Below are 27,237 nucleotides of genomic sequence, written 5' to 3'. Positions count from 1 at the left end.
TATGTCCCTGTGGAGATGGCAGTACCAAATTGGTGGCACATGCCCTTGCACTCTTTATAAAGACTTGAGGAATGAGATTATCACCCCTCTTTTATTGTCCATTCCGGGTCACCCAACCACTGCCACGGTGTCCTTTCTCTTGGCAGATCAAGATGAGCAGGTGACAGCAAAGGTTGCAAGGTTTTTAGCTGGGGCAATCAGAATAAGATCCACTATTTGACTACTGATTCAAAACTGTAAAATGTATTTTATATAATTGACTTTTTATTTCTATTTGTTGTATATCGTACTGTTGTTTTATTGCTATGGCCGATGGCTGATGCAAATAAAGATTCATTCATTCATAATTCATAATGTCCAGTTCTGGGCACCACAGTTCAAGAAGGACATTGACAAACTGGAACGTGTCCAGAGGAGGGCAACCAAAATGGTCAAAGGCCTGGAAACGATGCCTTATGAGGAACGGCTAAGGGAGCTGGGCATGTTTAGCCTGGAGAAGAGGAGGTTAAGGGGGGATATGATAGCCATGTTCAAATATATAAAAGGATGTCACATAGAGGAGGGAGAAAGGTTGTTTTCTGCTGCTCCAGAGAAGCGGACACGGAGCAATGGATCCAAACTACAAGAAAGAAGATTCCACCTAAATATTAGGAAGAACTTCCTGACAGTAAGAGCTGTTCGACAGTGGAATTTGCTGCCAAGGAGTGTGGTGGAGTCTCCTTCTTTGGAGGTCTTTAAGCAGAGGCTTGACAACCATATGTCAGGAGTGCTCTGATGGTGTTTCCTTGCTTGGCAGGGGGTTGGACTCGATGGCCCTTGTGGTCTCTTCCAACTCTATGATTCTATGATTCTATGATTCTATAATGGGAGTGAACCACCAACACCATCAGCCTCCAACAGTCAGAAGTGATGAGAGATATGGTCCAAGAACATCTGGAAGACGCCAGGTTGGGGAAGTTTGACTTAGACATTGACTCCAGTCCTTCCTTTTCTCACTTCCTGCTAGACTCTATTCCCTATCGGATTCAATGCACATGAAAAGTTGGGAAGAAAGTCCAACACCGTCGCATTTTATTTCAAAAGCGGGTGATTATTTAGAAGGAAGCTGAAAGGGAGAACTAAATGGGCTAACTTTCTCCAAGGCACTTGGGAAGCTATTTTAAATCATTATGATAGAAACTCAGCTAGAATGTATATCAACAGATTAGGAAATGTACTAAAAAAAATAAAAAATTCAAGATGATGCCAGCGTGATTAATGAACAGAGGCAAGGAAGCTATAAAAAGCAGAAAGGCTGACTTCAGAAAATGGAAGCCTTCCCCAATTGAGAATAGGGAGCAGCACAAACTCTGCCAAAACTCTGTATGTTGATGACAGGAGTACAAAAAAAAAAGAAAGAATTTGGAGCCACATATTGCTAAAAACAGAGGGACACAGGTGGTGCTGTGGGTTAAACCACAGAGCCTAGGACTTGCAGATCAGAGGGTCGGTGGTTCGAATCCCTGCGACGGGGTGAGCTCCAGTTGCTCGGTTCCTGCTCCTGCCAACCTAGCACTTCAAAAGCATGTCAAGTGCAAGTAGATAAATAGGTACCACTCCGGCGGGAAGGTAAACGGCGTTTCCGTGCACTGCTCATAGTCATGCTGGCCACATGACCCGGAAGCTCCCTTGGCCAATAAAGCAAGATGAGCGCCGCAACCCCAGAGTCGGTCACAACTGGACCTAATGGTCAGGGGTCCCTTTACCTTTATTGCTAAAAACATTAAGACCAACAGGAATAAATCTTTAGAATATATCAGGGGGAAGCTGGACAGGATGGTGGTTCGATCGTTAGATGACAAAGGAGTGAAAAGAGTTCTAAAGGATGAGAAGGATATTTCAGAGTATCCAAATTAATTATTTGTGTCTGCCTTTGTTAGGGAATATGTAGAAAAGATACCGTGCTTGAACTGGTATCATGACAGTTGTCGGAAACAGTGGAGGGTGGGAAGAGTGCTAAGGGTTTCCCACAAACATCTGGCTGGCCATTGTGAGAATAGTATGTTGGACAAGATGGTGCACCAGGATTTTATTATCGTCTGAATTTAACAGGAGAATAAAGTCCAATAAAGTTGGCTAGAGTTGAAGTTTCTTGAAAATTAACAAGTCTCGAGGTCCAGTTTGCACAGACGCAATAGTTCTTAAAGGAAAAAGTAAAAGAAACTGCTGGTTGTCTAACAAAATATGCAACTTGTTGCAAAAGTCTGTCTCCATACCAGGGTATTGGAAAGTAGACAACCTAAAGATGGGATTAAGGAGGGGATCCAAACAATCACTGTCCAGTTAGCTAATCTTCAGTTCTGGATAAAGTGAGAGGAAGCATTAAGGTTAGAATTATTAAGCGTATAGAAAACTAACAAAAGCCTAAGAATGAAAGATGTCTTGGAAAAGATGTTCTAGACAGTGGTAACTCGGGTTACATATGCTTCAGGTTACAGACTCTGCTAACCCAGAAATAGTGCTTCAGGTTAAGAACTTTGCTTTAGGATGAGAACAGAAATCACGCAGTGGTGGCAGCTGGAGGCCCCATTAGCTAGTGGTGCTTCAGGTTAAGAACAGTTTCAGGTTAAGAACAGACCTCCGGAATGAATTAAGTACTTAACCCGAGGTACCACTGTATAGCTTTCATAAGCCATTTTTTCTCCCCCAACTGAGAGTCCTGAAAAAACAGCTCATCAGAAATTAAGGTTCCAAATATGTGAACAATCATCTACTGCAGAACACAAATTAAGGGACGTAAGCAATACCTAAACTTTGCACACGGATCACAAGTACAGTAATGCTAAACCATGGTTTATCAATACAAGGATGTGCCACAGCGAGACTTGGGAACATGTGCTCGTTCCTTCCCCCGGTTGCATGGTCACATGAAGAGAAGATTGGAAACTCCCACAGTTAACACTACAACCAAACCCTAAAATGTGGCAAATCTTATCTATAGTTATTAAAACTAAGGCAAATATAAGAACCCCGTTCCAGTCAAAGGTGACTATGGGGTTGCAGTACTCCTCTTGCTTTCAGGCCGAGGGAGCCAGTGTTTGTCCACAATCAGCTTTCTGGGTCATGTGGCCAGCATGACTAAACTGCTTCTGGCACAATGGGACACTGTGACGAGTGCCAGAGCACATGGAAATGCCATTTACCTTCCTGCCACTAAGACAGCTTAGGGAAGTATGGTTTCTGTTAATCATAGCTAAGATTCACTGCAATTTGTCCAGTTAACTGTGGTTACATCCAACTTTACACTCCTGAGAATTCAACTTTTTCTGGTGTTCATGCAACAAATGATAACACCATCAGATTCTCTAAAAGAACAGACATCCAGGAAAAAAAGGAACATAATTTGGCAACCAGTGTGGTCTTAGGAAGTGGAAAAGATCACTGTGTTAACCTGCTGGAACGTGGAGTCTTCCCGACACGCATTAGTCCTTTTGATGGGAGCTATTGGTTTAAAATCTCAATATACATGTGTTTTAGAAAATTAAAATAGAAAATAGCAAAGGTTTCTTTCTTTTGGTCCACTTTGCTAATTAATATGTCAAAGCTCGTAAAGGAGGACTCATCAGCTTTTCTCCAGTACTGTATCATTTTAAAGAGCTGTGTCAGCAGAGAGCTCAGCAGACAGTCAATACATATTAAGAGAGTCGCAAGCATTAAATCAAAAGGAAAAAGGAAAAGAAAGAAAGAGGGAGCCATATGAAAAATGAAAATAAAGCAAATAGCTGTGAGGCTAATGGAATACCATTTGTGACTTTGCATAAACGAGGGGAAAGGGCAGCATTTGCCCAACATAAACAATAACCTGTACATAAATCCTTCTTACCAATTCCATTCTAAGTACTATAACACACAACAGTTAGTTGCACATTTATAACAGCTCAAATTAAGAGAGGCATCTCGTGAGTTTTTGTGGCAAATACACTACAGCACTAACCACCCATGTAAACGCAGCTTGCTGGAATGTGGTATTTTGCAGCAATTGTGGCTCAGTGACCTTGCCACCATCCCAACATTACACCACATACCCCAAAGGGCTTATTACTTTTCCACTTTGCCTCCTACACCCTTGAAAGTATTGTCTAGAAATGTTGCAGATTGGACAGGGGGAAATATTCACCTCCAGGTCTCTTCTTCGGCTTGCTGCCCCCATTTAAGACTCACTGCTTCCAGTTCACTGTGGGTTCAATAGTAAACTGTCTAGCCAGATGAAAGCGTCTAGTAAATATTATTAGGAATTATTTGCACCAGGCGGCTGCTTTGGGGAAGATGAGAGTGCTATGCCATTCCACTCTCCTCCATTCAACCTAGTCTTTCTGAGATCTTCATGAATGGTAAGAACTGGTGCCTAAGTTGGCTTGTTTGCCTCTTCTTTCTCACCCCTTTTTCCTTTTGTGTCATCTTAGACCTCCAGGCAAGAACAGTATTTGTGCTGTTTGTTGGTTAAAACTTAAATTAATATTGAATGTTGGATCTTCCTGTTTATATCAACACAACAACAGCGCTAATGCAAATTAAAATAACCGCAGGATGGAAGGGGAAAATGGGGGGGGGGGGAGTAGGTCAGCACTCAAAGATTTGGCCATATAAGTATGCTATATAGGTTGGTAAGCTAAAAAGCAGAGCCATCACCTTGCCAACAAAGGCCCATATAGTTAAAGCTATGGTTTCCCCAGTAGTGATGTACGGAAGTGAGAGCTGGACCATCAAGAAGGCTGATAGCTGAAGAATTGATGCTTTTGAATTCTGGTGCTGGAGGAGACTCTTGAGAGTCCCATGGACTGCAAGAAGAACAAACCTCTCCATTCTTAAGGAAATCAGCCCTGAGTGCTCACTGGAAGGACAGATCCTGAAGCTGAGGCTCCAATACTTTGGCCACCTCATGAGAAGAGAAGACTCCCTGGAAAAGACCCTGATGTTGGGAAAGATGGAGGGCACAAGGAGAAGGGGACGACAGAGGATGAGATGGTTGGACAGTGTCTCGAAGCTACGAACATGAGTTTGACCAAGCTGCGGGAGGCAGTGGAAGACTGGAGTGCCTGGTGTGCTCTGGTCCATGGGGTCATGAAGAGTCAGACACAACTAAACGACTAAACAACAACAACAACAACAAAGCTAAAATCTGCAATCCACAATATGCAGCAAGTTCACGCATACTGAGTAAGGACCTGCCCAGTCTACACTAATGGGTTCTCAAGATGGTGTTTACTTTTCTAATGCTGAAAAAAATGATGCGTTTGGCAACCAATAGGGAATGCCTAAGTCACTGCCTGTAAATTTTTGTTCTGTTTCCTGGAACAAGGGAATACAGACAGTAGTCTCTGTCCAAAAGGAAAACAACAACATGGCAGTACCACACTATGTATGTACCCGCCTGCAACAGGACATTGCCTGCAGCTGGAGGAGGAATGTATTGTCTCTCCCCCCCAAAAAAATAATCTCTGCTCTGTGGAGTGCAATCTCAAATACAGGGCAGAGGCTTTAAGCAAAGAGAGCACAGCTTTCCATTGGCTATAGTTCAATTGGCTATAGCAGTTTCCCAAACTAGGATTTCCGGCAGTGTCTGGACTACGTCTCTCTTTTTTTTTAAAAAAAATAATATTTATTCAAGTTTTAAAGGTTACAAAAGGAAAAAAGAAAAAACACCAAATTAAGCAAAAAAACAAGACAATACATCACAATAAGTAAAAACAAACAAAAACAAACAACAAACAAACAAACAAAAATACAAACAATTAAAAAACAAATCAAACCTTCCCATAACTTATCTTTCATTTGCTTGTTTCCTTGACCTCCTCACACCTCCCTTTTTTGTATTCTAGTTCAGTTAGATATTTCAGCAAATCCTTTCCATCTTTGTTTTTATCCTAATAATTTATCTTAATATACTGTAATTTTACATTCTCTTCTTTCACCAATTAACAATCCATTTTTACTTAGTCCTTTATAACATTTCTGCTAAAACCACATAACTTCATTCCAGCATCCTTCTAACATTCCTAAATTTTACAATCTTTCTGTAAGTTAACCTAGGTCTCATCATCCCTAGCTAGCAGGACCAGTGGGAGAGTCCAAAAACATCTAAAGACCCAAGTTTAGGAAACCCTGTGCTATTGTATCCGTTTGGGTAGTGTGGGTAAGTAAAGTAGATTCTGTAATATATTGGGGGGAGGGCACAATTTAAAAGCACTGTGGATTACATTTAAAAACTAATACATGTTTCAGTTGTAAATACTGCCACTGGCAGGTGTCTGGAAATCCATATGGTTCTTAAAAGGAATACATTTGCTTTCCATTTCTATAAATGTACCGCCCCCCCCCCCCCAAAAGTGTGACCAGCAATTCTGGGCTGTTTCAAGTTGTTATTTTTTCTCATAGGTGTAAGGGCCAATTTTTTGTGGACAGCCTTGAGCGTGTCATACTACATGCCAGGAGAAAGTGGTAGAGACAGCAAGAATGTTATCATAAAAAATGTGGATATGTTTGGAACCGAGGGCTGTCAACCCCTTCAATAGTTTTAGTGAAATTACGTACAACAACAAGCAGGAACAGCAGCTCCCCAGAGCTGTGCATGTATGGATAAATAAATAAAGAGGAGATAGAAGGCCCATCACAAAACATTATAAAACCCACAGCTGGTCCAAGAAGACCAGCTGTAATCTGATGGCTGTTTTTCAGAAACCCAGGGTTGTTGTCTTTCTAATTTGCTCTTGACACTTATGGATAGGGAAAAAACCACCCACCCACACTTGGAGCTTGAAATGGTAGATTCTTGATTTTCTGAGCAACTCTTTGCCAACTTTTATGTCTGCAATGGGATTTGTTCCAATGTGGACTGACAGGAAGGGCTTGCATTTATCGTTGGCAAACTTAAGGCAGCTGCAATATTTGCAAGCCTCCTTCTGAGTAATAACAAGGCACGCCTTTCCAAATGATGAGTCACTTCTTGGAAACTTTATTGTATTCTCCTCAATGAAGAGAAAACAGAAATTTCAGGTGCAAGGAAAACGGAAGGTACCAGCTGAGAAAGAACCTCAGTTTCAAATAAATGAGAAAACCTCTTTAGTGTACAGGTGAAGGAAAGGATTGGTGGAGATGGGAAGGGTGGAAGACAAGAAACATTAAAGGGGTATTGGCTGAGGAAATATGAGCAGCCTAAATGTCAAAAAGGCTGAATAGAAATGTCATGTATTTCCTAGAATTATTCACTATTTGTATATACTTTAATTCTGGAGGGGGGGGTCATTTTTAGGGCATATGAATGTGATAACACTATTTTTCTAACGCTTGCAAATCTTTTTAACTTATACAAAATGACTAAGTGTCCCATACCCTTTTCAAACAGGGCATAGCTTCTGAAGATAAGTAGAAAAGGTACCAAAATATTTCTCTCTGACATTCTGTTTCTGAGGAAGTTAAGTAATTTTCTAAACTTGCATGGGAGAACTTAAAAATGTTTCTTAGCTTGTGAGCTTCTTGCCTGATGCAGTCAAGAGTAACTCTCACCGTGGGAATGCTTCCAGTATGAAGAAGGGATATATTTATTGTCCCTCCCAGACCCCATGTTGCAGGACCAGTTTGAATCCAATAGATACTAAATACTTTGGAACAGAAAAGTAAGGGGAGTTGAGGGAAAAATATGGACTTTAATATTTTTCTCTGCATGATCCATGGATTCACATAAACAAGTGCATTCAGGCCAACTCAAATTATGAAGTAAGAAGTTTTCATTCAATTCACATTCCAAGATCTCCTGAAAGAACTTGCAGTTCCATTCAGTGAACAAGAAGACACACTTTAAAAACCCCACACAACTTTAGACAAGAACTCTGTGCAGCATAGTTAAGCCAAACCAAGAATTTCTTACCTAGTTTATGTTCAGTCAACAAGCAAACATTGCTTTCATCTGGCACTGAAGAAAATGGAGGGAAAAAGAGAAACAGTTAACAGATATTGTCATGAATCAAACATTTATTTAACAGATACTCAGTTTTCCACCAGCGCTTAATCCTTTCTTAGGAAAACTTGTTAAGGTCCTGTTTTTGGTGCCCAAAACACGTATAAAAAATATTTCCTAGAAGCCAATGGAAGGTATGTACTATTTATGTTATAGAAACGCCAAAGGAGTATACAAATTCATCATATGTTATAATCTACAAAAAGATACACACAGGTCTTTTTCACAGTTTTGGGAAGCATACAATGTTCAGTGTGCAAGAGGATTGTCTGCACTTGACTGATCCTGACACAAGTCCTTATCCATACATATTTGATACGCATGATTGCTAAACTTCCCATTTTGAAACCTACACACCATTCAGAAGTTTGAAGCTCACGGCTGACTTGTATGTTGACGAAGACCCACCATTTTGCCCCACATTTAAGTTCCCCAATAAGTCCACTGTCTCTCGGCAGAACACTTAAATCTAGAGAAGTGCTAATTGTTCATAGTTCTCTTACCCAAGCTTCCTAGCTTAAAAAGGTAAAGGGACCCCTGACCATTAGGTCCAGTCGTGACCGACTCTGGGGTTGCGGCGCTCATCTCGCTTTATTGGCTGAGGGAGCCGGCGTACAGCTTCTGGGTCATGTGGCCAGCATGACTAAGCTGCTTCTGGCGAACCACAGCAGCGCACGGAAACACCGTTAACCTTCCCGCCGGAGTGGTACCTATTGATCTACTTGCAATTTGACGTGCTTTTGAACTGCTAGGTTGGCAGGAGCAGGGACCGAGCAACGGGAGCTCACCCTGTTGCGGGGATTCAAACTGCCGGCCTTCTGATTGGCGAGTCTTAGGCTCTGTGGTTTAACCCACAGCACCACCTGTGTCCCTATTTTTAAAACAATTAACAATAACTCGAAAAACAAGCCTTGTTTACCCAAGCTTCCTAGCTTACATCACAACTAATTCATGTATGTTCTTTCAAAGGATTGCATGAATGAACTAGTCACCACTATTTACAACGTTATTTTTATTTCTCGGGGGGAGGGGGGAACTATTGGATGCTAAGAGGCTCACTCCACACCCATTTGGCTTTCAGGTTATGATATTATTATAATTTAATATAAATAGAGACCCTGCCAAACAAGGCATGTTTTTTGAGTTATTATTAATTGTTTTAAAAGCATAGGTGGTTCAGGGAGGCCTGAGTGTCTCGGTTCCTGCCCCAAAACTCAACAGCATGTGCTCTTATTGGAAAGTAGGGAAGTGATCAACCTTTTAAAGAAGAGTAACAGTACCGATTCAGCAGCATGAAAGCAGCTGATTCAGCCCAAGAGCTCTCACGAGGCAAAGGGTTGGTGGGGAAGATCCCGGTCTAGAGCCAAGGGCCATGATTCAAGGATCAGCAGTGAGGAGTTCACAACTGCAGTGGAGACGAGACGTTTTTCTAAAAAGTTTGCATACCCACCCAAAAGTTTAAAACCAAGGAAGAATGGATGAGACACTTACTTGTAATAAACCCTCTCTTTCTGCAGAAATATATATAGAAGAAGAAGAAGAAGAAGAAGAAGAAGAAGAAGAAGAAGAAAAAGAAGAAGACGACGACTTTGGATTTGATATCCGCTTTATCACTACCCGAAGGAGTCTCAAAGTCGCTAACATTCTCCTTTCCCCCACAACAAACACTCTGTGAGGTGAGTGGGGCTGAGAGACTTCAGAGAAGCGTGACTGGCCCAAGGTCACCCAGCAGCTGCATGTGGAGGAGCGGAGAAGCGAACCCAGTTCACCAGATTAAGAGTCTACCACTCTTAACCACTACACCACACTGGCTATAAACTGCTAACAGATGCTAAGTCTAGGTGGACATGTCTCATTGCTTCTCTGGAAGTGCTGCCTTGCCTGGGCAGAGAGCACTGGACCCAATTCCCAGGGGCAGGGCCAGCCACCTTCGGGGGCGGGTCAAACCAGGGCAGGATGCTCCGTGGGGCCTCTGAAGAGTCTGCCTGCCTCCTCCTACTCAGCCGCCCTACAGCTGGGGGGGGGGCAGCGAGCGGACCATTTAAGCAATGCGGAGCCTGCGTGCGCCCAAGCAACCACGTCTCTCCCAGGAGAGACGCGTGGCTCAGGCGCACTGCAGGCCCCGCGGTGAGTGCAGCCAGGCATTTTGTCACCCCCCTCAATGCTGACACCTAGGGTCGCCCGCCTGCACTGTATCCTGCTTCCTCCGCCCTTGCCAACTCCCCCTCTGAATCTTGTTGGGTCCCTCCAGGCTGAAGCCCAGTGCTTTCCCTAGACTCCAACAGTGTAGGATTCCTGCCTCAATACTAGAGCCAGATATGTTCAAAGGGAAGGAAGGGCTAAGAGATACTAAGCTTAGATGAGCTATAATATAAACAGATTTAGACAAGCTACGGCACAATGAAAAATAACTAGCACCCCCACTAAAAACCTCACAAGTATTCTATCTGTAGAAAGCTGAACCGAAACCATCTAGAAAGCAGATTAATCAGTCAAGGTCCTGTTTCCAAATACAAACACTTCTTGCATGCTTTTAAGGATCTAAATAAATTACTTTCCCTGATCTGAACATATTTGCAGGCAGGGTGAAAATCTGATGCTAGCTCTCCAGATGGATATTATCCTTACACAGCCCTTTCAGCATAATAAAGATATAGCACCATCAATTAATTTTAAGTCAATGATTGTGCCAATAACATGACTCCAGCAGCTCTTATTTATCCACCGCAGCCTTTCCTCATTTAGGGATGGCTGCATATTACTCACAGAAAACATGTCAAATTCTGGCTCGAAACCATCCTTTTACATAATTTTTTTAAAGCTGTTTTGTTTTTGAGTGGGAACTCTTTTTAGCGTAAGTGGACATTCTTCATCTCTAATGTAATGGACTGACTTTACAGTTATACATTAAAAGTAAGTATTTATAAACCTAGGATAACTTCCAAACTACACTGCAATCATCTTTAAATACTTAAGAAATAGATTTCAGTGTTAAATGTGGGGAACAATGAGGAACGGAAGTTTATTTAGCCTATTCTCAAAAAATCAAGCTAGGCGCGGTAAAAAGAAAGGAAAAATGCGTTATACCCTGTGTGTGTGCCAGTTTGTAAGACTCTCTTAAGATACTTCTAAGATACTTATGGGGACACGGGTGGTGCTGTGGGTTAAACCACAGAGCCTAGGACTTGCCGATCAGAAGGTCGGCGGTTCGAATCCCCGCGACGGAGCGAGCTCCCATTGCTCGGTCCCAGCTCCTGCCAACCTAGCAGTTCAAAAGCATGTCAAAGTGCCAGTAGATAAATAGGTACCACTTCGGCGGGAAGGTAAACGGCGTTTCCGTGCGCTGCTCTGGTTCGCCAGAAGTGGCTTAGTCCTGACGGCCACATGACCCGGAAGCTGTACGCCGGCTCCCTCGGCCAATAAAGTGAGATGAGCGCCGCAACCCCAGAGTCGTCCGTGACTGGACCTAATGGTCAGGGGTCCCTTTAGCTTTACTAAGATACTTCTATGCAGCTGACAGTATATTCAGAAACATACTATTACTTCTGCATTACTTGGTTAATGAAAACACTTATCAGTGCTAGGGCACAGACTGGTTCTATACATTTATAGGCCTGAATCAGATGTCATGCTAAATTATGAACTAGAGCAAGAACATCATAGGCTTACCTTTCACCTCTCGTCCTCTTCCAAGCATGGAATGAGACTGAAAGCTTCTGTCCCCAGCTTAGACTAGAGTCAGGGCCGTCTTTAGCATACGCACCACCGGGGTGCAAAGATCCGCCCAGCGCCCCCCAAATTTAGTTTAGCCCCCAAATTAACTTTTATTATGCTTATGTCAGACACCACGCTTATGCCTTATCTCTCGTTTACGAAAGAAGGGAGGAAAAAGAAACAAAAGTGTCCTGCTGTGGGCAGGCTCCAGGAGGGGTTGGCGAGACTTCGGCACCCAGCACCAGCCAGCAGGCAGGACGGCAGGCAGCAGCAACAGCAGCAGCACAGCCAGGGCTCCCCTCTGAGCCTCCCCATCCATGCTGAGCTGCAGGCAGGTGTGGCGTATCGGCGTGGCGATCCAAGCCGGCGGGTGCCTGAGAGGTGTGCGCAGAGCTCAAGGGGGTGGCCGGGCGCCAGGAGGGGCGCTATGTTTGGGGAGGCTGGTGAACCGGAGCCGGGCATCCCCCTCGGCCAGCGAGCAGGTCGGTCAGGGGCAAGGCAGCAGGTTGTGAGCACGTCCCCCAAGAGCGGCAGGGCAGAGGTTGGGCAGAAAGGGCGCGATCCTGGAGAGCCCGAGTCGCCCGGCAGTCTCCTGGCTGCCAGTTGCCAGCAGGCATCTCCCAAGCCGGGAGCTCCTGCTTCTTGGTTCCAGTTTGTTTGCCTCCAGCTCACACAGAATCCAGTCAAAAAAGGATTCTGTGGACACCGGGTGTAGGTGGGGAGAAGGGCATTATTTTTTAATTTTTTGTGTGAATGACAAGCGCTGCCACTGGCACAGTGTATCTTTGGTAAATGAGCGCACAAAGTCGAAAGTCCTTTTGCTTTCCTAGCTTGATCAAAATTATTTATTATTTCATAACAGGTAGATCGTATAGTTAAAGCTATGGTTTTCCCAGTAGTGATGTATGGAAGTGAGAGCTGGACCATAAAGAAGGCTGATCGCTGAAGAATTGATGCTTTTGAATTATGGTGCTGGAGAAGACTCTTGAGAGTCCCGTGGACTGCAAGAAGATCAAACCGATCCATTCTGAAGGAAATCAGCCCTGAGCGCTCACTGGAAGGACAGATCCTGAAGCTGAGGCTCCAATACTTTGGCCACCTCATGAGAAGAGAAGACTCCCTGGAAAAGACCCTGATGTTGGGAAAGATGGAGGGCACAAGGAGAAGGGGACGGCAGAGGACGAGGTGGTTGGACAGTTTTCTTGAAGCTACCAGCATGAGTTTGACCAAACTGCAGGAGGCAGTGGAAGACAGGAGTGCCTGGCGTGCTCTGGTCCATGGGATCATGAAGAGTTGGACAAGACTAAACGACTAAACCACAACAAAAAAGGACCACGGCTTATTCATCAACCTTGCCACAGCAAAGGTTGGAAATCAAGGTCTAAGACTGGGTCAAAGAGCATTTCCAAGCTGAATTCCTGCATTCTCAAAAGGATTTCTGATGTTGGGACAAAACAAAATAAAAAAATTCCTTCCAGTAGCACCTTAAAGACCAACTAAGTTAGTTCTAGGTATGAGCTTTCGTGTGAATGCACAGTTCTTCAGATACCTGAAGATGTTGGGAAAGATGGAGGGCACAAGGAGAAGAAGACGACAGAGGACGAGATGGTTGGATAGTGTTCTCAAAGCTACCAGCATGAGTCTGACCAAACTGTGGGAGGCAGTAGAAGACAGGAGTGCCTGGCGTGGGATGAAGAGTCGGACACGACTAAACGACGACGACAACAACAACAACAACAACAGGTAGATAGTTAAGAGCTTAGGCGGCTGCAGCAGTGGGCGCCTGGCTCTCCCCAAAATCTGGTGCCTGGGTGCCCTGCACCCCCAGGTAAAGACGGCCCTGACTAGAGTCATGGGGGGAAAGAAAGTACATCCTCTTTGAATTCTGTGGTTTTACATCTCAGGACATAATAACAATGTTGTTGTTGTTGTTGTTGTTGTTGTTGTTGTTGTTGTTGTTGTCCGACTCTTTGTGACCCCATGGACCCTGTTCCTTAGCAGGTCTTAACATTAGGTAAATACAAACTGAGATGAACAACAACACATGACCTATTACCCTGTGTCCTGATTTATTTTAAATATATATATATTAAAAGCCAAAATGTGTGAAAAACTAAGCACATAACTTGTAGAACAACCTTTAGCAGCAATAACTTGAAAGTGATCGTTTGCTGTGGGACTTTTTCCCTCTCTCACATTGTTGTGGAGGAATTTTGGCCCGCTCTTCTTTACAACGTTGTTTCAGTTCATCGAGGTTTGCCGGCATTTGTTTATGCACACTAAACTATGGTTTAGTGCTATATGGATGAGCCTGACTGTGCCTAGGCAAAACACTGGTCAAAAGCACTCCCTTGTCCCAGACAGGTGGAAGAAGTTCTGCGAAGCTCAGTTTCACTTATACTTAAACTCTGCTATTCATTACTTTTGCTCAATTCCAGCTTAGTTTCATGGCAGTGCAGTCCACTGGGATGCATTTTCAAGAATGCACATGGGCTGTACAAACTATTGTTATCTTTGTGATGATGCAAATTGTTCCTTTCCATAGCGTTTTCACCTCTCCTAAGTAATTCATTGTTAATTAAGCCCACCCTAGCTTATTTTACACTTATTCTTTTTTTGCTGCACCTACTTTCTCCACGCACTAAATGAAGCTGAATAATCCCCTTGCGATGAAATACTGTAAAACATTAATAAACTAAATCCTAATTGAACTTTGTGGCATGCTGTTATCAATTCTGCTCAGCTCCCGTGGCATAACCACCACCACTTTGTTATCAAAACTTCTCACGGAACAGAGTTTATGAAGGAATATAATCTCTCTTCTCGGCCTGAATCTTCAGCATCGCTGAGCCATTCATGGGTATTACAGAAAAGGGATTGATATTGTCTATTATTCCAGTGCTTGGAGGGGCAGCTTCTAAGTTTAGATTTTTTTTTTACTTAAGAATTCCTGTTCAAGAGTAGATACTAATCAATATTAAACTCTGAAGGCAACAAGAGGGCTTACTAAATAAATAAATAAATAAATAAATAAATAAATAAATAAATAAATAAATGGTAAAGGACCCCTGGATGGTTAAGTCCAGTCAAACTTGACTATAGGGTGTGGTGCTCATCTTGCTTATGGCCAAGGGAGCCGGCGTTTGTCCACAGACAGCTTTCCAGGTCAGGTGGCCAGCATGACTAAACCGCTTCTGGCACAACAGAACACCGTGACAGAAACCAGAGTGCACAGAAACGCCATTTACCTTCCTGCCGCAGCAGTACCTGTTTATCTACTTGCACTGGCGTGCTCTCGAACTGCTAGGTTGCCAGAAGCTGGGACAGAGCAACGGGAGCTCATCCCGTCACGCAGATTCGAGCTGCCGACCTTCTGATAGACGAGCCCAAGTGGCTCAGTGGTTTAGACCACAGTGCCACCTGCTCCTTTTTAAAAAAATCAATTTAAAAACTCACTTATAATACCATTGCAATCTATACAATCACACTTGCCATCTTTCTAGCACAAGGAACCATTAAACCAGCCCTCTCACCTTTTGCTTCCTCACCTCCTTCCAAGTAAAATTAAACTTAGAAAAGTATCACTCCTCTTAATGGCAAACTCAGGGGCAGCCAAAAAGGAGGCAATGACAAACCAAGGGGTGTGTGGATGTGTCAATATGCCTAAGGAAACCCTAATGTGTGTGTGTGCCTAACAGGGCAAACCCCCTGAAGACTGAGCACGCTCAATAGCCATGGAATCCAGAGTGACAATAGTCCCAGAAAACACAGTGGAGGGAGTGGAATAACCGGTTTAGAGTGAAGGGCTGGCAGTCACCTGAACTCATTTTAGGAGGGAAGATACTGTTGGTGATCTCACTTGAATAATGCAAGTCCAGAGAGAGGAAAATACCTGATAGGGTGCTGGACTCCCTCAAACCTTGGGCCCAAGTAGGTGCTAGAATTTAATTGAGGCTTGGGGTTGTTAAACAGGTTTAATAGCCAGACCCATGTGTATTAAGTCAGACCCGTGTGCGTCAAGCTTTGAGCTGGACACTTTTAATCCTTTAATTAAGCCAAGTGTTAAAAGCTAATTAAGCAAGGCTAACTTCCATGTGAGGGACGCGGGTGGCGCTGTGGGTCAAACCACAGAGCCTAGAATTTGCCGATTGGAAGGTCGGCGGTTCGAATCCCCACGGCAGGGTGAGCTCCCGTTGCTCGGTCCCTGCTCCTGCCAACCTAGCAGTTCGAAAGCACGAAGTGCAAGTAGATAAATAGGTACCACTCCGGCGGGAAGGTAAACGGCGTTTCTGTGCGCTGCTCTGGTTCACCAGAAGCGGCTTAGTCATGCTGGCCACATGACCCGGAAGCTGTACGCTGGCTCCCTTGGCCAATAAAGCGAGATGAGCGCCGCAACCCCAGAGTCAGTCACGACTGGACCTAATGGTCAGGGGGCCCTTTACCTTTACCTTTTTAACTTCCATGTGAGGTGATAGGCTGCGAGATGGGCCACTGAAAAAGAACACAATGGATAAAAGGAGCCCAGTGTGAGACAGCAGATGAGTGGCGCCTTTTTCGCCGCGGATAAAGCAACGTGGGTTAGAAGCTTAGGGCCAGGAGTCACGTGAGCAGCAGATGCAAAGCAGTAGACAGAGCATGATGTTGGATCTTGGCTGGGATCCTAGGCTGCACCCATGGAGGAAGCAAGACCCTCTTGGAATGTTGATGCTGCAAACCCCTCCATCCTAGGCAGGGCCAGATTTAGGTTTGATGAGGTCCTCAGCTATTGAAGGTAATGGGGCCCTTTATCTGTCCAGCTGTCCTTTGTCAACAACAAACTGACACTGGTTTTTTGTGTTGGATATATGCTATACAGTGGTACCTCGGGTTACATACGCTTCAGGTTACATACGCTTCAGGTTAGAGACTCCGCTAACCCAGAAATAGTGCTTCAGGTTAAGAACTTTGCTTCAGGATGAGAACAGAAATTGTGCTCCTGCGGCGCAGCGGCAGCAGGAGGCTCCATTAGCTAAAGTGGTGCTTCAGGTGAAGAACAGTTTCAGGTTAAATACGGACCTCCGGAATGAATTAAGTACTTAACCCGAGGTACCACTGTATTGTAATTTATGGACCTAATAGGTATCTAAAGCCATTTGCTCACGTTGCCATGCAACCAGTCCATGCAGAATGTAGGCACCCTATATATAAAGGTAAAGTTAAACGTAGCCCTGACCATTAGGTCCAGTCGTGGACGACTCTGGGGTTGCATGCTCATCTCACTATATAGGCCGAGGGAACCGGCGTTTGTCCGCAGACAGCTTGCCGATGTGGCCAGCATGACTAAGCCGCTTCTGGCGAACCAGAGCAGCGCACAGAAACGCCGTTTACCTTCCTGCCGCAGCGGTACCTATTTATCTACTTGCACTTGACGTGCTTTCGAACTGCTAGGGGGGCAGGAGCTGGGACCGAGCAACGGGCGCTCACCCTGTCACGGGGATTCGAACTGCTGATCAGCAAGCCCTAGATTCTGTGGTTTAGACCACAGTGCCACCCGCATCCCTTGCGCTATATATAGAAATGAGCAAATCAGTGACATTTTAGGGAACAGGCTAGCAGGCGGGGCCCATTACTTACATCATAGGAGCCTACACAACACAAAACACTGTTGCTGTATGTAAGTTTTATTTTATTTGTTTTTTATCTTATATTTTGGAAATGTACAGCCAGTTTTTTCCCCTTTAAATTTTTTGGGGCCCCCCAAGAGAATGGGGCCCTAAGCTATAGCTTGTTTGCTTATACGTCAATCAGGCACTGATCTTAGGCTTGGGTTGTATACATGTGTAAATAAACCATATATCACAAAGACATCATGGTCTATGCTTTGCCTCATTTCCCAAAAAGAAACACAGACCCCGAATAAGAACTGCTCAGAGACTGGGGTGGTGTGCAGCAATACTTTCTTGGTTCAATTTGTCAAAAACAACAATATACATATGAGGAGAGAGGTTTTGTCTTATTTATAGGCTTTGCCCAGAACATGTTTATTCAACTGGGGGTTGGGGAGACACTCCAATAGCATTTTTCTCTCTCTCTCTTTTTGGGTCTTCATTCAAAAAAAGAATAGCAAGCACATTATGAGGAAAGTGTCTGGTTTGCTTTCCTATTCCTTCAATTTCTCTCCCTAATTGCTCAGCTGCTTATATCTAGTAGGGCATTGTTCTGTGGATGATGAATAAAAAAGAAATTTAATACCGGAATACTATTAACTGAGGATCAGTATGGTTCCATGTATGCTTTCAAAAGGATGTACTAAGTTTAGAAAGCCACAAAAGTTAAACGGAAGAATCCCACTGAATTCACTCCCTGTTAAGTGTGCTTAGGATTGTAGACTAAAAAGAGGACCCCCAATTTTCAAGCACAGCCACTTCAAAATAAGGGGAGGCTTGCATGTGTGCCATGCCTTATCTTGAGAGAGGGCCTGAGAACAGCACCTATTTCCATGCCATCCATCAATGCAATAATGCCAGGATATATTACAATAAAACACCAAATGCAGAGTAAAAGCAGCAATGAAAATTATATGTTAAAAACTTCTGAAGTACAGTGGTACCTCGCACGACGAAATTAATTCGTTCCGCGAGTTTTTTCTTCTTGCGAGTTTTTTGTCTTCAGTCAATGCGTTCCTATGGAAACCGCCTTCAGACCAGGTCCGGGGACAGTCTGTCCCCCGACCTCTTCTGAAGGCTGGGGGGGGGGGGAGAGACAAGGGCTTTTCTTCCCACCGTCAGCCTTCAGAAGGCTGTTCTGAAGGCTGGCGGTGGGAAGAAAAGCCCTTCTCCCCACCTCCGCTGTCCCGGGGCAATTTTAAAATGCTGGCGGGCGGCAGCGAAGCCTCCGCTGTCCCGGGGAGATTTTAAAATGCTGGCGGGTGGCAGCGAAGTCTCCGCTGTCCCGGGGGCTCTTAAAATGCTGGGGGTCGACAGCGAAGCCCGCCAGCATTTTAAGATCGCCTGGGACAGCGGAGAAGTCAAAAGCCGTCCGGGATAGCGGAGAAACGCGCTGCGCTTCTCCGCTATCCCGGGAAGGCAGGCGGTCTGGAGCAAAGACTTTTGCCCCCCGCCGGCCTTCAGAAGAGGTCCTGGACCTCTTCTGAAGGCGGGCGGTGGGCAAAAGTCTTTGCTCCAGACCGCCAGCATTTTAAAAGAGGTCCCCGGAGATTTCCCTATGGGCTTTCTTCTTGCGAAGCAAGCCCATAGGGAAATTCGTCTGGCGAAGCACCTCGAAAAATGGAAAACTCTTTCTTCTTGCAAGTTTTCCGTCTTGCGAGGCATTCGTCTTGCGAGGTACCACTGTAACACCTAGAGCAGGGGTCGGCAACCTAAGGCCCATGGGCCGGAACAGCCCAAGAGGCTTGTCTAACCAGCCCACAGCCCCCCTGCTGCCCCTTCTTACCGGCCCAGCCCGGCGTGGGGACCAACTTCCAGGTTGGTGGCGCCTGTGTGCATGTGCAGAGGTGCTCCTCTGACCCAGATGTACGCCAGAAATAGCATGTGTGCACGTGTACGGGATGGAGAAGGGCCCGTGCGCATTCGCACATGCTATTCCTGGCGCACTTCCGGGTCAGAGGAACACCGGAAATAGCGTGTGTGCACATGCGCATGGGCGCTCCTCTGACCTGGAAGAATGCGCACATGCTCCAGACCATCCTCCAACAGACGGAGCGTCAACCGGCCCATTCTCGGATAAGGTTGCCGGCCTCGGACCTAGAGCAATTTGAAAGGCCTCTTCTTTCGCTTGCCTGCATGGATGGAGAAGGGTTGTTTTTGTGGGTGTGGGGGCAGAATGTGTATCGAAAACCTCTGCCTTTTGTGTGCCTGCAATGCAGCATATTACACTGGGAAGAGGAAGAGTCGCATCCACAACTCCACTCACTTTGGCCTCTGGTTCCCCTTGACCTTAGCAAGCTGTTTCCAGAAGGTCACCCATGAGGGAATGAGGTCCGTCAATTGAAGAACGTTTCCCCCCTGTTGCTGTTCTACAGAGACATGTCAAAGGCTCTCAGTACTTCCCCTTCCTTGCTGCCTTCATCATGGTTAGAAGCCATTGTCAGGAGTTCAGCCTACACTCGAGTAGGACTCTGGCAGAGACACATGCCTGACTGGCATGTTCCCTCCCTCCTGGTCGATCGTTCGGGAGCTTCAAAAGCTTTCTTCAGCCCGAACATCCCAGCGACCGATGCCAACCGACACCGGCACACTTAGAGATCCGCAGAGTTTGCGCAGTTGCGTAACAAACCTCAGCAAGTCAGCATTTTGGCTAATCTACTTTATTTACATATAAACACACACAGAACACTGCAACATGGCTCCCTCTCTCTCGAGCATCAGACAGCAAAGAGAAAAAGAACAAAGGACAATAGTCCCACTTCACGGAACACAGTAACACAAACATCCTGTCTCCGTCACTTCCCACTCTGTGGACTCAAAACATACACCGTCATGTAAAAGACAACAATCCCATGACTGCAATCATAGATCAGGAATTCTAATAACCATGTGGAATCAAAGTGTTGCAAATATGAATATTGGCCAGTCAGAGAAGAACCAGCATAAAAAGCATTTACAACGAAACAAATTAAAATATAAATTTAAAGGGGTGGAGTGAACCCTCCTACTTGTACAGTGGTACTTTGATTCTCAAACTAGATCCTTTCCGGAAGTCCGTTCCAAAACCAAAGCATTCCAAAACCAAGGCGCGCTTTCCCATAGAAAGTAATGCAAAATGGATTAATCCATTCCAGACTTTTAAAAACAACCCCTAAAACAGCAATTTAACATGGATTTTACTATCTAACGAGACCATTGGTCCATAAAATGAAAGCAATAAACAATGTACTGTACTATAAAATAAATAAAACAGTATTGTAGATGATAAAAATTATTTTTTTTTTCTTATCTGCACTGATGATAGTCATTGTTTAGATGGGGGGCTTTTATCCACTTCCACAGTCACACAATCAATCAATCAATCAGTAGCTGAACTGTGATCCACACAGTCACAAAAACAAATTAACTGAAAAAGCCTCAAAGCAAAAAACGCAAAATAAATAGAAAAACAAAAGCACCAAAAATAAGCTCCGAATATCACCTCAGAACACTGCAATCAGAAACTGAAGGCTTGAATTACAATTGGGGGGGGGGCGCAAATTAGCAGCGCAACAGGAAACACAGGGGGACTCCAAACAGAACACGTTCGGCTTCCGGAAAAAAAGTTCGAAAACCGGAACACCTACTTCTGGTTTTGCTGCGTTCGGGTTCCAAGTTGTTCGTGAACTAAGCTGTTCGAAAACCGAGGTACCACTGTAATTAAAAACTGTGTAGAGTCTCACCACAATGTATTTATGCAGTACCACAGCGAAACAGATTACCATATAACAACACAGTCTGTTCGGGGAAATAATTTTCCTCCAGTGTATCCCAGTATAAAATCCTCAGATGCTCTCCAAAAGAAATAACACATTTGTACACTTGGTTGGTCAGAGGGAGGACAACTCACTTTGACCCCACTGATCACTGTTTGACAGCCTAGTGCTATGACTTGGGATCATGGTCTTAAAAGCAGATATTAGAACAAACTTGATCCAATTATAACACTGATATAGCCCAAATAATCGTATCTGACAGCATCTGGGCAATCAGGTGGGATCAGTGTGTAGGAAGTAGGAAGTATGCAAACCTGTGAAGTGGTCTTATTCTGTGTTAAATACGAACAGAGTGATAAGGACCCACATATACATAGGTACAATGGGAGGGCAGGGGGGTGGGAATGTCAAAAGGCAAATGAAATGGTCTGTGACCATTAGATATAAAGTTGGAGATAACATGCCCATCCAAACATTGCTAATTTAATTAAAACTTGGGCTGATATAGGAAACCATTATCTCAATTCAAACCTAAACAGATAGAATCAAACATCACTCTAAGCTTATTATGGAGCAGTTTTAATGCTGGAGTCTCCCTATGAAAGTCCTCTGGAAGAGAATAGCAAGTTGCAATGGCAGAGTTTTCCTGGAAGACTGAAGGAAGGAAGGAAGGAAGGAAGGAAGGAAGGAATCTTTATTTGTGTCAGCCATTGGCCATGGCAATAAAACAACAATACAATATACAAAGAATAGAAATAAAAAGTCAATTATATAAAATACATTTTAGGGTTTTGAATCAATAGTCAAATAGTGGATCTTATTCTGATTGCCCTAGCTAAAAACCTTGCAACCTTTTCTGAGGACTCAACCTTTTCTGAGGACTGAAGTTTCTGAATGCCTCAGCCCAAAGCCCATTCAGTATTCTGAATTACCGTATTTTTGACTCAGAGAAGGGGAGATTTGGGGGGGGGGGGAGATTGCCCAGACTTTTTCAGCTTTTTTTGGGGGGGGTTGCTGCCGAAAATCACAAACCCACAGGACTGCCACAGCCAATCGCACACACATCGACAAAGCCACCCATTGTCTGCACACTCGCCAAAAGCCAGTGCCAATCACCCGCCCAATTGCAGCAGTAGCCAATAGCCAGCAGACCTCGCCGCACCCACCAATCACCTACAAATACACCACTGGCAATCTCCTGCTCACAGCAGCCACCAATCGCCTGTCCCAACTCTCCACTATCCGTGTATAAGACAATGCCCAATTTTTAAGCAAAAAAACTCCTCATCTTATACACGGAAAAACACGGTGCGTCACAGAATCATAGAATTGGAGAGTTGGAAGGGACTAAGAGGGACCAAAAGCAATGACAAACCTGGACAGCATCTTAAAAAGCAGAGACGTCACCTTGCCAACAAAGGTCCGTAGAGTTAAAGCTATGGTTTTCCCAGTAGTGAAGTATGGAAGTGAGAGCTGGACCATAAAGAAGGCTGGTCGCCAAAGAATTGATGCTTTTGAATTCTGGTGCTGGAGGAGACTCTTGAGAGTCCCATGGACTGCAAGAAGATCAAACCGATCCATTCTTGAAGAAAGCAGCCCTGAGTGCTCACTGGAAGGACAGATCCTGAAGCTGAGGCTCCAGTACTTTGGCCACCTCATGAGAAGAGAAGAATCCCTGGAAAAGACCCTAATGTGGGGAAGATTGAGGGCACAAGGAGAAGGGGACGACAGAGGATGAGATGGTTGGACAGTGTTTTCGAAGCTACCAGCATTAGTTTGACCAAAGTGCGGAGGGCAGTGGAAGACAGGAGTGTCTAGCTGTTCTGGTCCATGGGGTCACGAAGTCGGACACGACTAAATGACTAAACAAAAACAACAAAATTTAAACAAAAAAAACCCCTCGTCTTATACAAGGAAAAGCAAGGTACGTCACAGAATGATAGAATTATAGAGTTGGAAGGGACTACGAGGGACCAACCCTCTGTGATGCAGGAATCTTTTGTCCAATGTGGGGCTGGAACCCCTAACCCTGAGATTAAGAGTCTCATGCTCTACCGGCTGAGCTATCCCTGTCGTACCCCCGCTCTCTGATTTGTCCGAGGCCTTGCAAGGTGCAAATGTACATGAGGTGTTGCATAATCATGAGTTTTTAATTGATGAAGCATGTTAAGTGCTCTGCAGTGGCAGCACAAATACTCAGCACTATACTGCTTGCTTTTGGTCCTATGCGGCAAGATGAAATCAGGTGACTATGTAAAAGGTAAAGGTAAAGGACCTCTGGACAGTTAAGTCCAATAAAAGGCGACTATGGGGTTGCGGCGCTCATCTTGCTTTCAGGCCAAGGGAGCTGGCGTTTGTCCACTTTCCGGGTCATGTGGCCAGCATGACTAAACCGCTTGTGGCGCAACGGGGAACTGTGACGGAAACCAGAGTGCACGGAAACGCCATTTACCTTCCCGCCGGTGTGGTACCTATTTATCTACTTGCACTGGTGTGCTTTCGAACTGCTAGGTTGGCAGGAGAGAATGTTTTCTCTAAAAGTAGTACATGGATGATTCATCACTCTTGCCCTTGCAGATATGAAAGGAAAAGCTTCAGTCAGTTGCACAAGATCTCGCAAAAACACCCAAAAATCATATTCTTGCAAAAATGATCATACTGAGGCATTTTTATGGGGTTTTTTAAAAAAATCATTAAATAAAATAAAAACCCAAGTAAACCTTGGTGGACTCTCCAATTAAAAGAAAGCACTATGTGGGTGAAAATCCTATTAGTCACTTACCAGTAGCAGACAAATGTACAACAGTATTTTTCTGCTCATATGGCTCGCTAAAGTACATTAATCATGGACAACTTTGAGAAATGTTATTGAGAAATGTAGCGTTTGTTTTTTGTATAGCATGGCTCCCAATTCCTCTAACGAGCTGAATAAAACTTCACTTGGAAAGTAAAGATTAGGACAAAACAGGAGTTGAAAATTCATGTGCATGATGAAAAATTCACCCTTCAATGTAAGATTCAAATTACATCAGAAAATCATACTTATAGTACACTCCCACAAACTCCCTATATATACACAACTGTCCTTTTTCTGCATTAACACTGCCAGACATTTTGTCTTGAGCAGCTGTTCAGCAACACTGGTATATGTTAATATCACTCAATTCCTTGTTTAACTTACACCAAGGAGAGCTAACAGGGCTTTCGTGTTTTTAATGCATTTTCCGCGGCTGTAGTTCTTTCAGATCACTTGTGCAAGGCCGAAGGAGGCATTGTGTAAATAGGTTTGTGGAAAACAGCTAAGTGATGCTGATATAAATAATAAAATGCTAAGCTTTTTAAAAATGGTATTCGTCTTCTGTTACAAGTTAGGAGGGAAAAAAATCGTTTTGTCATGCAGCTGGCGAAGAACACTGGTGTACACGTGACCAGTTAATGCATTTTAGTGCATAATGTGGCAATTATTGTCTATACAACTATCCTATTGTGCATGAATAGGAAGTGGCATCATCCTTACAATAAATTGTACGGTAATTAGCCATTTCCCCTCATTTCCTTTCTGAACTCCGATAACACCGAGATATATCATCTGTCTTGCTTATTTGCAAAAGTAAGAACAAACCATCTGTACTGCCACTGTTCTAAATTAGATGGACTGTAATTTTCAGGTCTGTAAAGCAAAGGCTAGGAGGTCAAACCTTGGAATTGTTTGCTGAGGGTCATATTGTATTTAATTTAGGTGCCCTAAGACATTCCATACATAAAGAAAAACGTGGCAGCTAAACTATTGCCCAGTTTAGAAGCAGAGAAAATACAGTCAACATAATCCAGTTATATAGAGTTTGTTTTAAAATATATATATATTAAAAAACATGCAACCAGTCACAGAGGGATGGATGCTGATTTAGCCACCTGCCACTCTTTCATCCTTTCTGCAGCCCCTCTCAGGTCACTGGCTTCTGAACCCCGGCCACATTTGCATATTCCAAATAGAGATCATATTATTCTTTACATAATTGCTTATACCAAGGAACAGCAGATGCAACCCGTAATTGACAAAGAGCAACCTTCCCCTCAGTTCCAACTCATTCATTTCTATTTAACTCCTTTTAGCAGCCTGGCTAGCTCAGGCATTAGAGCAAACTCTCACCACCAACACCCTCCCCTCGTTCATTCCCCCAATATTTCTACCAGACATGCTTGGTGCGATGGGTTTCTGCCTGAGGTTAGATGCCCAGGCTGAGATAGAACCAAAGCAACACAGAATCATAGAACTGCAGAGCTCGAAGGGATCCCGTGAGCCATGTAGTCCAACCGCAAAGGCTTTGGAGAGAAGACATAAAGTTCACCGCATGTTACAATTGGAGAGAAAATGTAATGAAAAGGCTGTACCGATGGTACCTGATCACGGCCAGATTGACCAAGATGTATAAAAATAGCTCAGACGTATGCTGGAGATGTAAAAATGGGGTAGGTACTGTGATGGCCTGGGAATCCGATTCAGAGGCTGAACCGGAGGGATCCCAGCCTGCACAGGAGTCCCCGCCTCCAGGGCCGGCTGAATTGGGGCAGGGCCTTGATTCTGAAGTTACTGCACCTGTGCCGGATCCTCAGGAGCAGGCACCAGGTGAATCCACTCTAGCTCTGGAGGGGGTTGAGGACACAGTGTCTACAGGTGTGCCTCTCCCAGCCCTGTCAGGGGAATGTGAGTCTCCCCCTGGGTCCAGTAACCCTCCAGCCTCTCCTGAGCTGCAGAGGCTCAGGGCAGAGAAGCGGAGGGAATGGTTTCTCCCAGAAGGAGTGCTCGCCTTAAGGCCAGGAGAGGCGGGTCACCTGGGGGCCGGGACCACCCCTGGCCTCACAGAAGATAAAGGCCAATTAGCCCAGTCCCAGGTTGTGGGAGCAACCTCATTGAAGACCTGTTTCGGCCAGCACCCAGACCTGTTCTTCCAGAGTTCCCGTCCTTGCCTGGCTCCTCGCTTTGGACCCCACTTCGCCCTTGGAGGTCAGTCTACAGACCCTCGACCCAGGCCCCTGACCACGCCTCACGGTAACCTCCCCCCAGGACCAGCACAGGTACCTTCATGCACATGTGGTGGGACTGTGTGAAAATAAGAGAAGTTTGGGATACAATATATAATGAACTCAAAAATATCTTCAAATTTTCCTTAAAAACAAACAAACTGAAGCTTTTCTGTTAGGCATTATGTCCATGGAAATACAAAAAAATTCAAACCCTTTTAATGCGTGCAACTACAGTGGCTACTATTTTAATAGCTAAAAATGGGGAAAGTGATAGAAATACAAAAAAATTCAAACCCTTTTTAAGCATGCAACTACAGTGGCTACTATTTTAATAGCTAAAAATGGGAAAAGTGATAGAATACCTAGAGCTTGCAAAAATGACTGGGAGAATAAGAGGAAAATCAAATCAGAAAGTTATTAAAGATTGGACAATATTCAAAGAATATCTTTATAAGTATTCTGATAATGCAATGCTCCTGACAGACTTAGATTGAATCTTAAAGTGTAAGGAAATCTTAATAACAAAAATTTCTTCTGATAAGCAACACAAAAGAATAATAATAATGAAGTGTGTATAGAATAAAGGGTAAAGGGACCCTGACAATTAGGTCCAGTCGTAACCGACTCTAGGGTTGCGGCGCTCATCTCTCTTTATTGGCCGAGCGGTGTACAGCTTCCGGGTCATGTAGCCAGCATGACTAAGCCGCTTCTGGCGAACCAGAGCAGCGCACGGAAACGCCGTTTACCTTCCCGCCGGAGCGGTACCTATTTATATACTTGCACTTTGATGTGCTTTCAAACTGCTAGGTTGGCAGGAGCAGGGACTGGGCAACGGGAGCTCACCCCGTCATGGGGATTCGAACCGCCGACCTTCTGATTGGCAAGTCTTAGGCTCTGTGGTTTAACCCACAGCACCACCCGGGTCCCAACTCTTTATATATCACTTATGTATAGAATAATAGGGTGTAAAAAATACAATGAGGTGAGTCGGAAGTTAAAATGTGTGTAATGTCAAAAGATATGTTGTTAGTGTTTATGGTTTGTTTATGTTGTTTATTGTGTTTGTCTATGCTTGATGTAAACTGTTTTTTGTAATAAAGAATAT

At 44.4% G+C, this 27,237-nt stretch overlaps 1 protein-coding gene across 2 annotated transcripts in view; it reads right to left on the bottom strand.

Moving 5' to 3' along the window:
• Positions 1 to 27,237, bottom strand: part of PARD3B (par-3 family cell polarity regulator beta) — a 636,273-nt gene that overhangs the window by 331,749 nt on the left and 277,287 nt on the right. The window contains exon 16 of one of the 2 annotated variants that reach the window (XM_081859338.1): positions 7,904 to 7,948. The exons of the other annotated variant lie outside the window; for it this stretch is intronic. Coding sequence (XP_081715464.1) covers positions 7,904 to 7,948 — 45 coding nt within the window. The remainder of the gene's footprint in view (positions 1 to 7,903; positions 7,949 to 27,237) is intronic. 2 annotated transcript variants of the gene reach the window in all.

The sequence above is a fragment of the Podarcis erhardii genome, assembly GCF_964252035.2.
Source record: "Podarcis erhardii genome assembly, chromosome: 1".
In the NCBI taxonomy this organism is placed as follows: domain Eukaryota; kingdom Metazoa; phylum Chordata; class Lepidosauria; order Squamata; family Lacertidae; genus Podarcis; species Podarcis erhardii.
The sequence above is the reverse complement of the archived record's forward strand: the minus strand, read 5'-3'. Positions and strand labels throughout refer to the sequence as shown.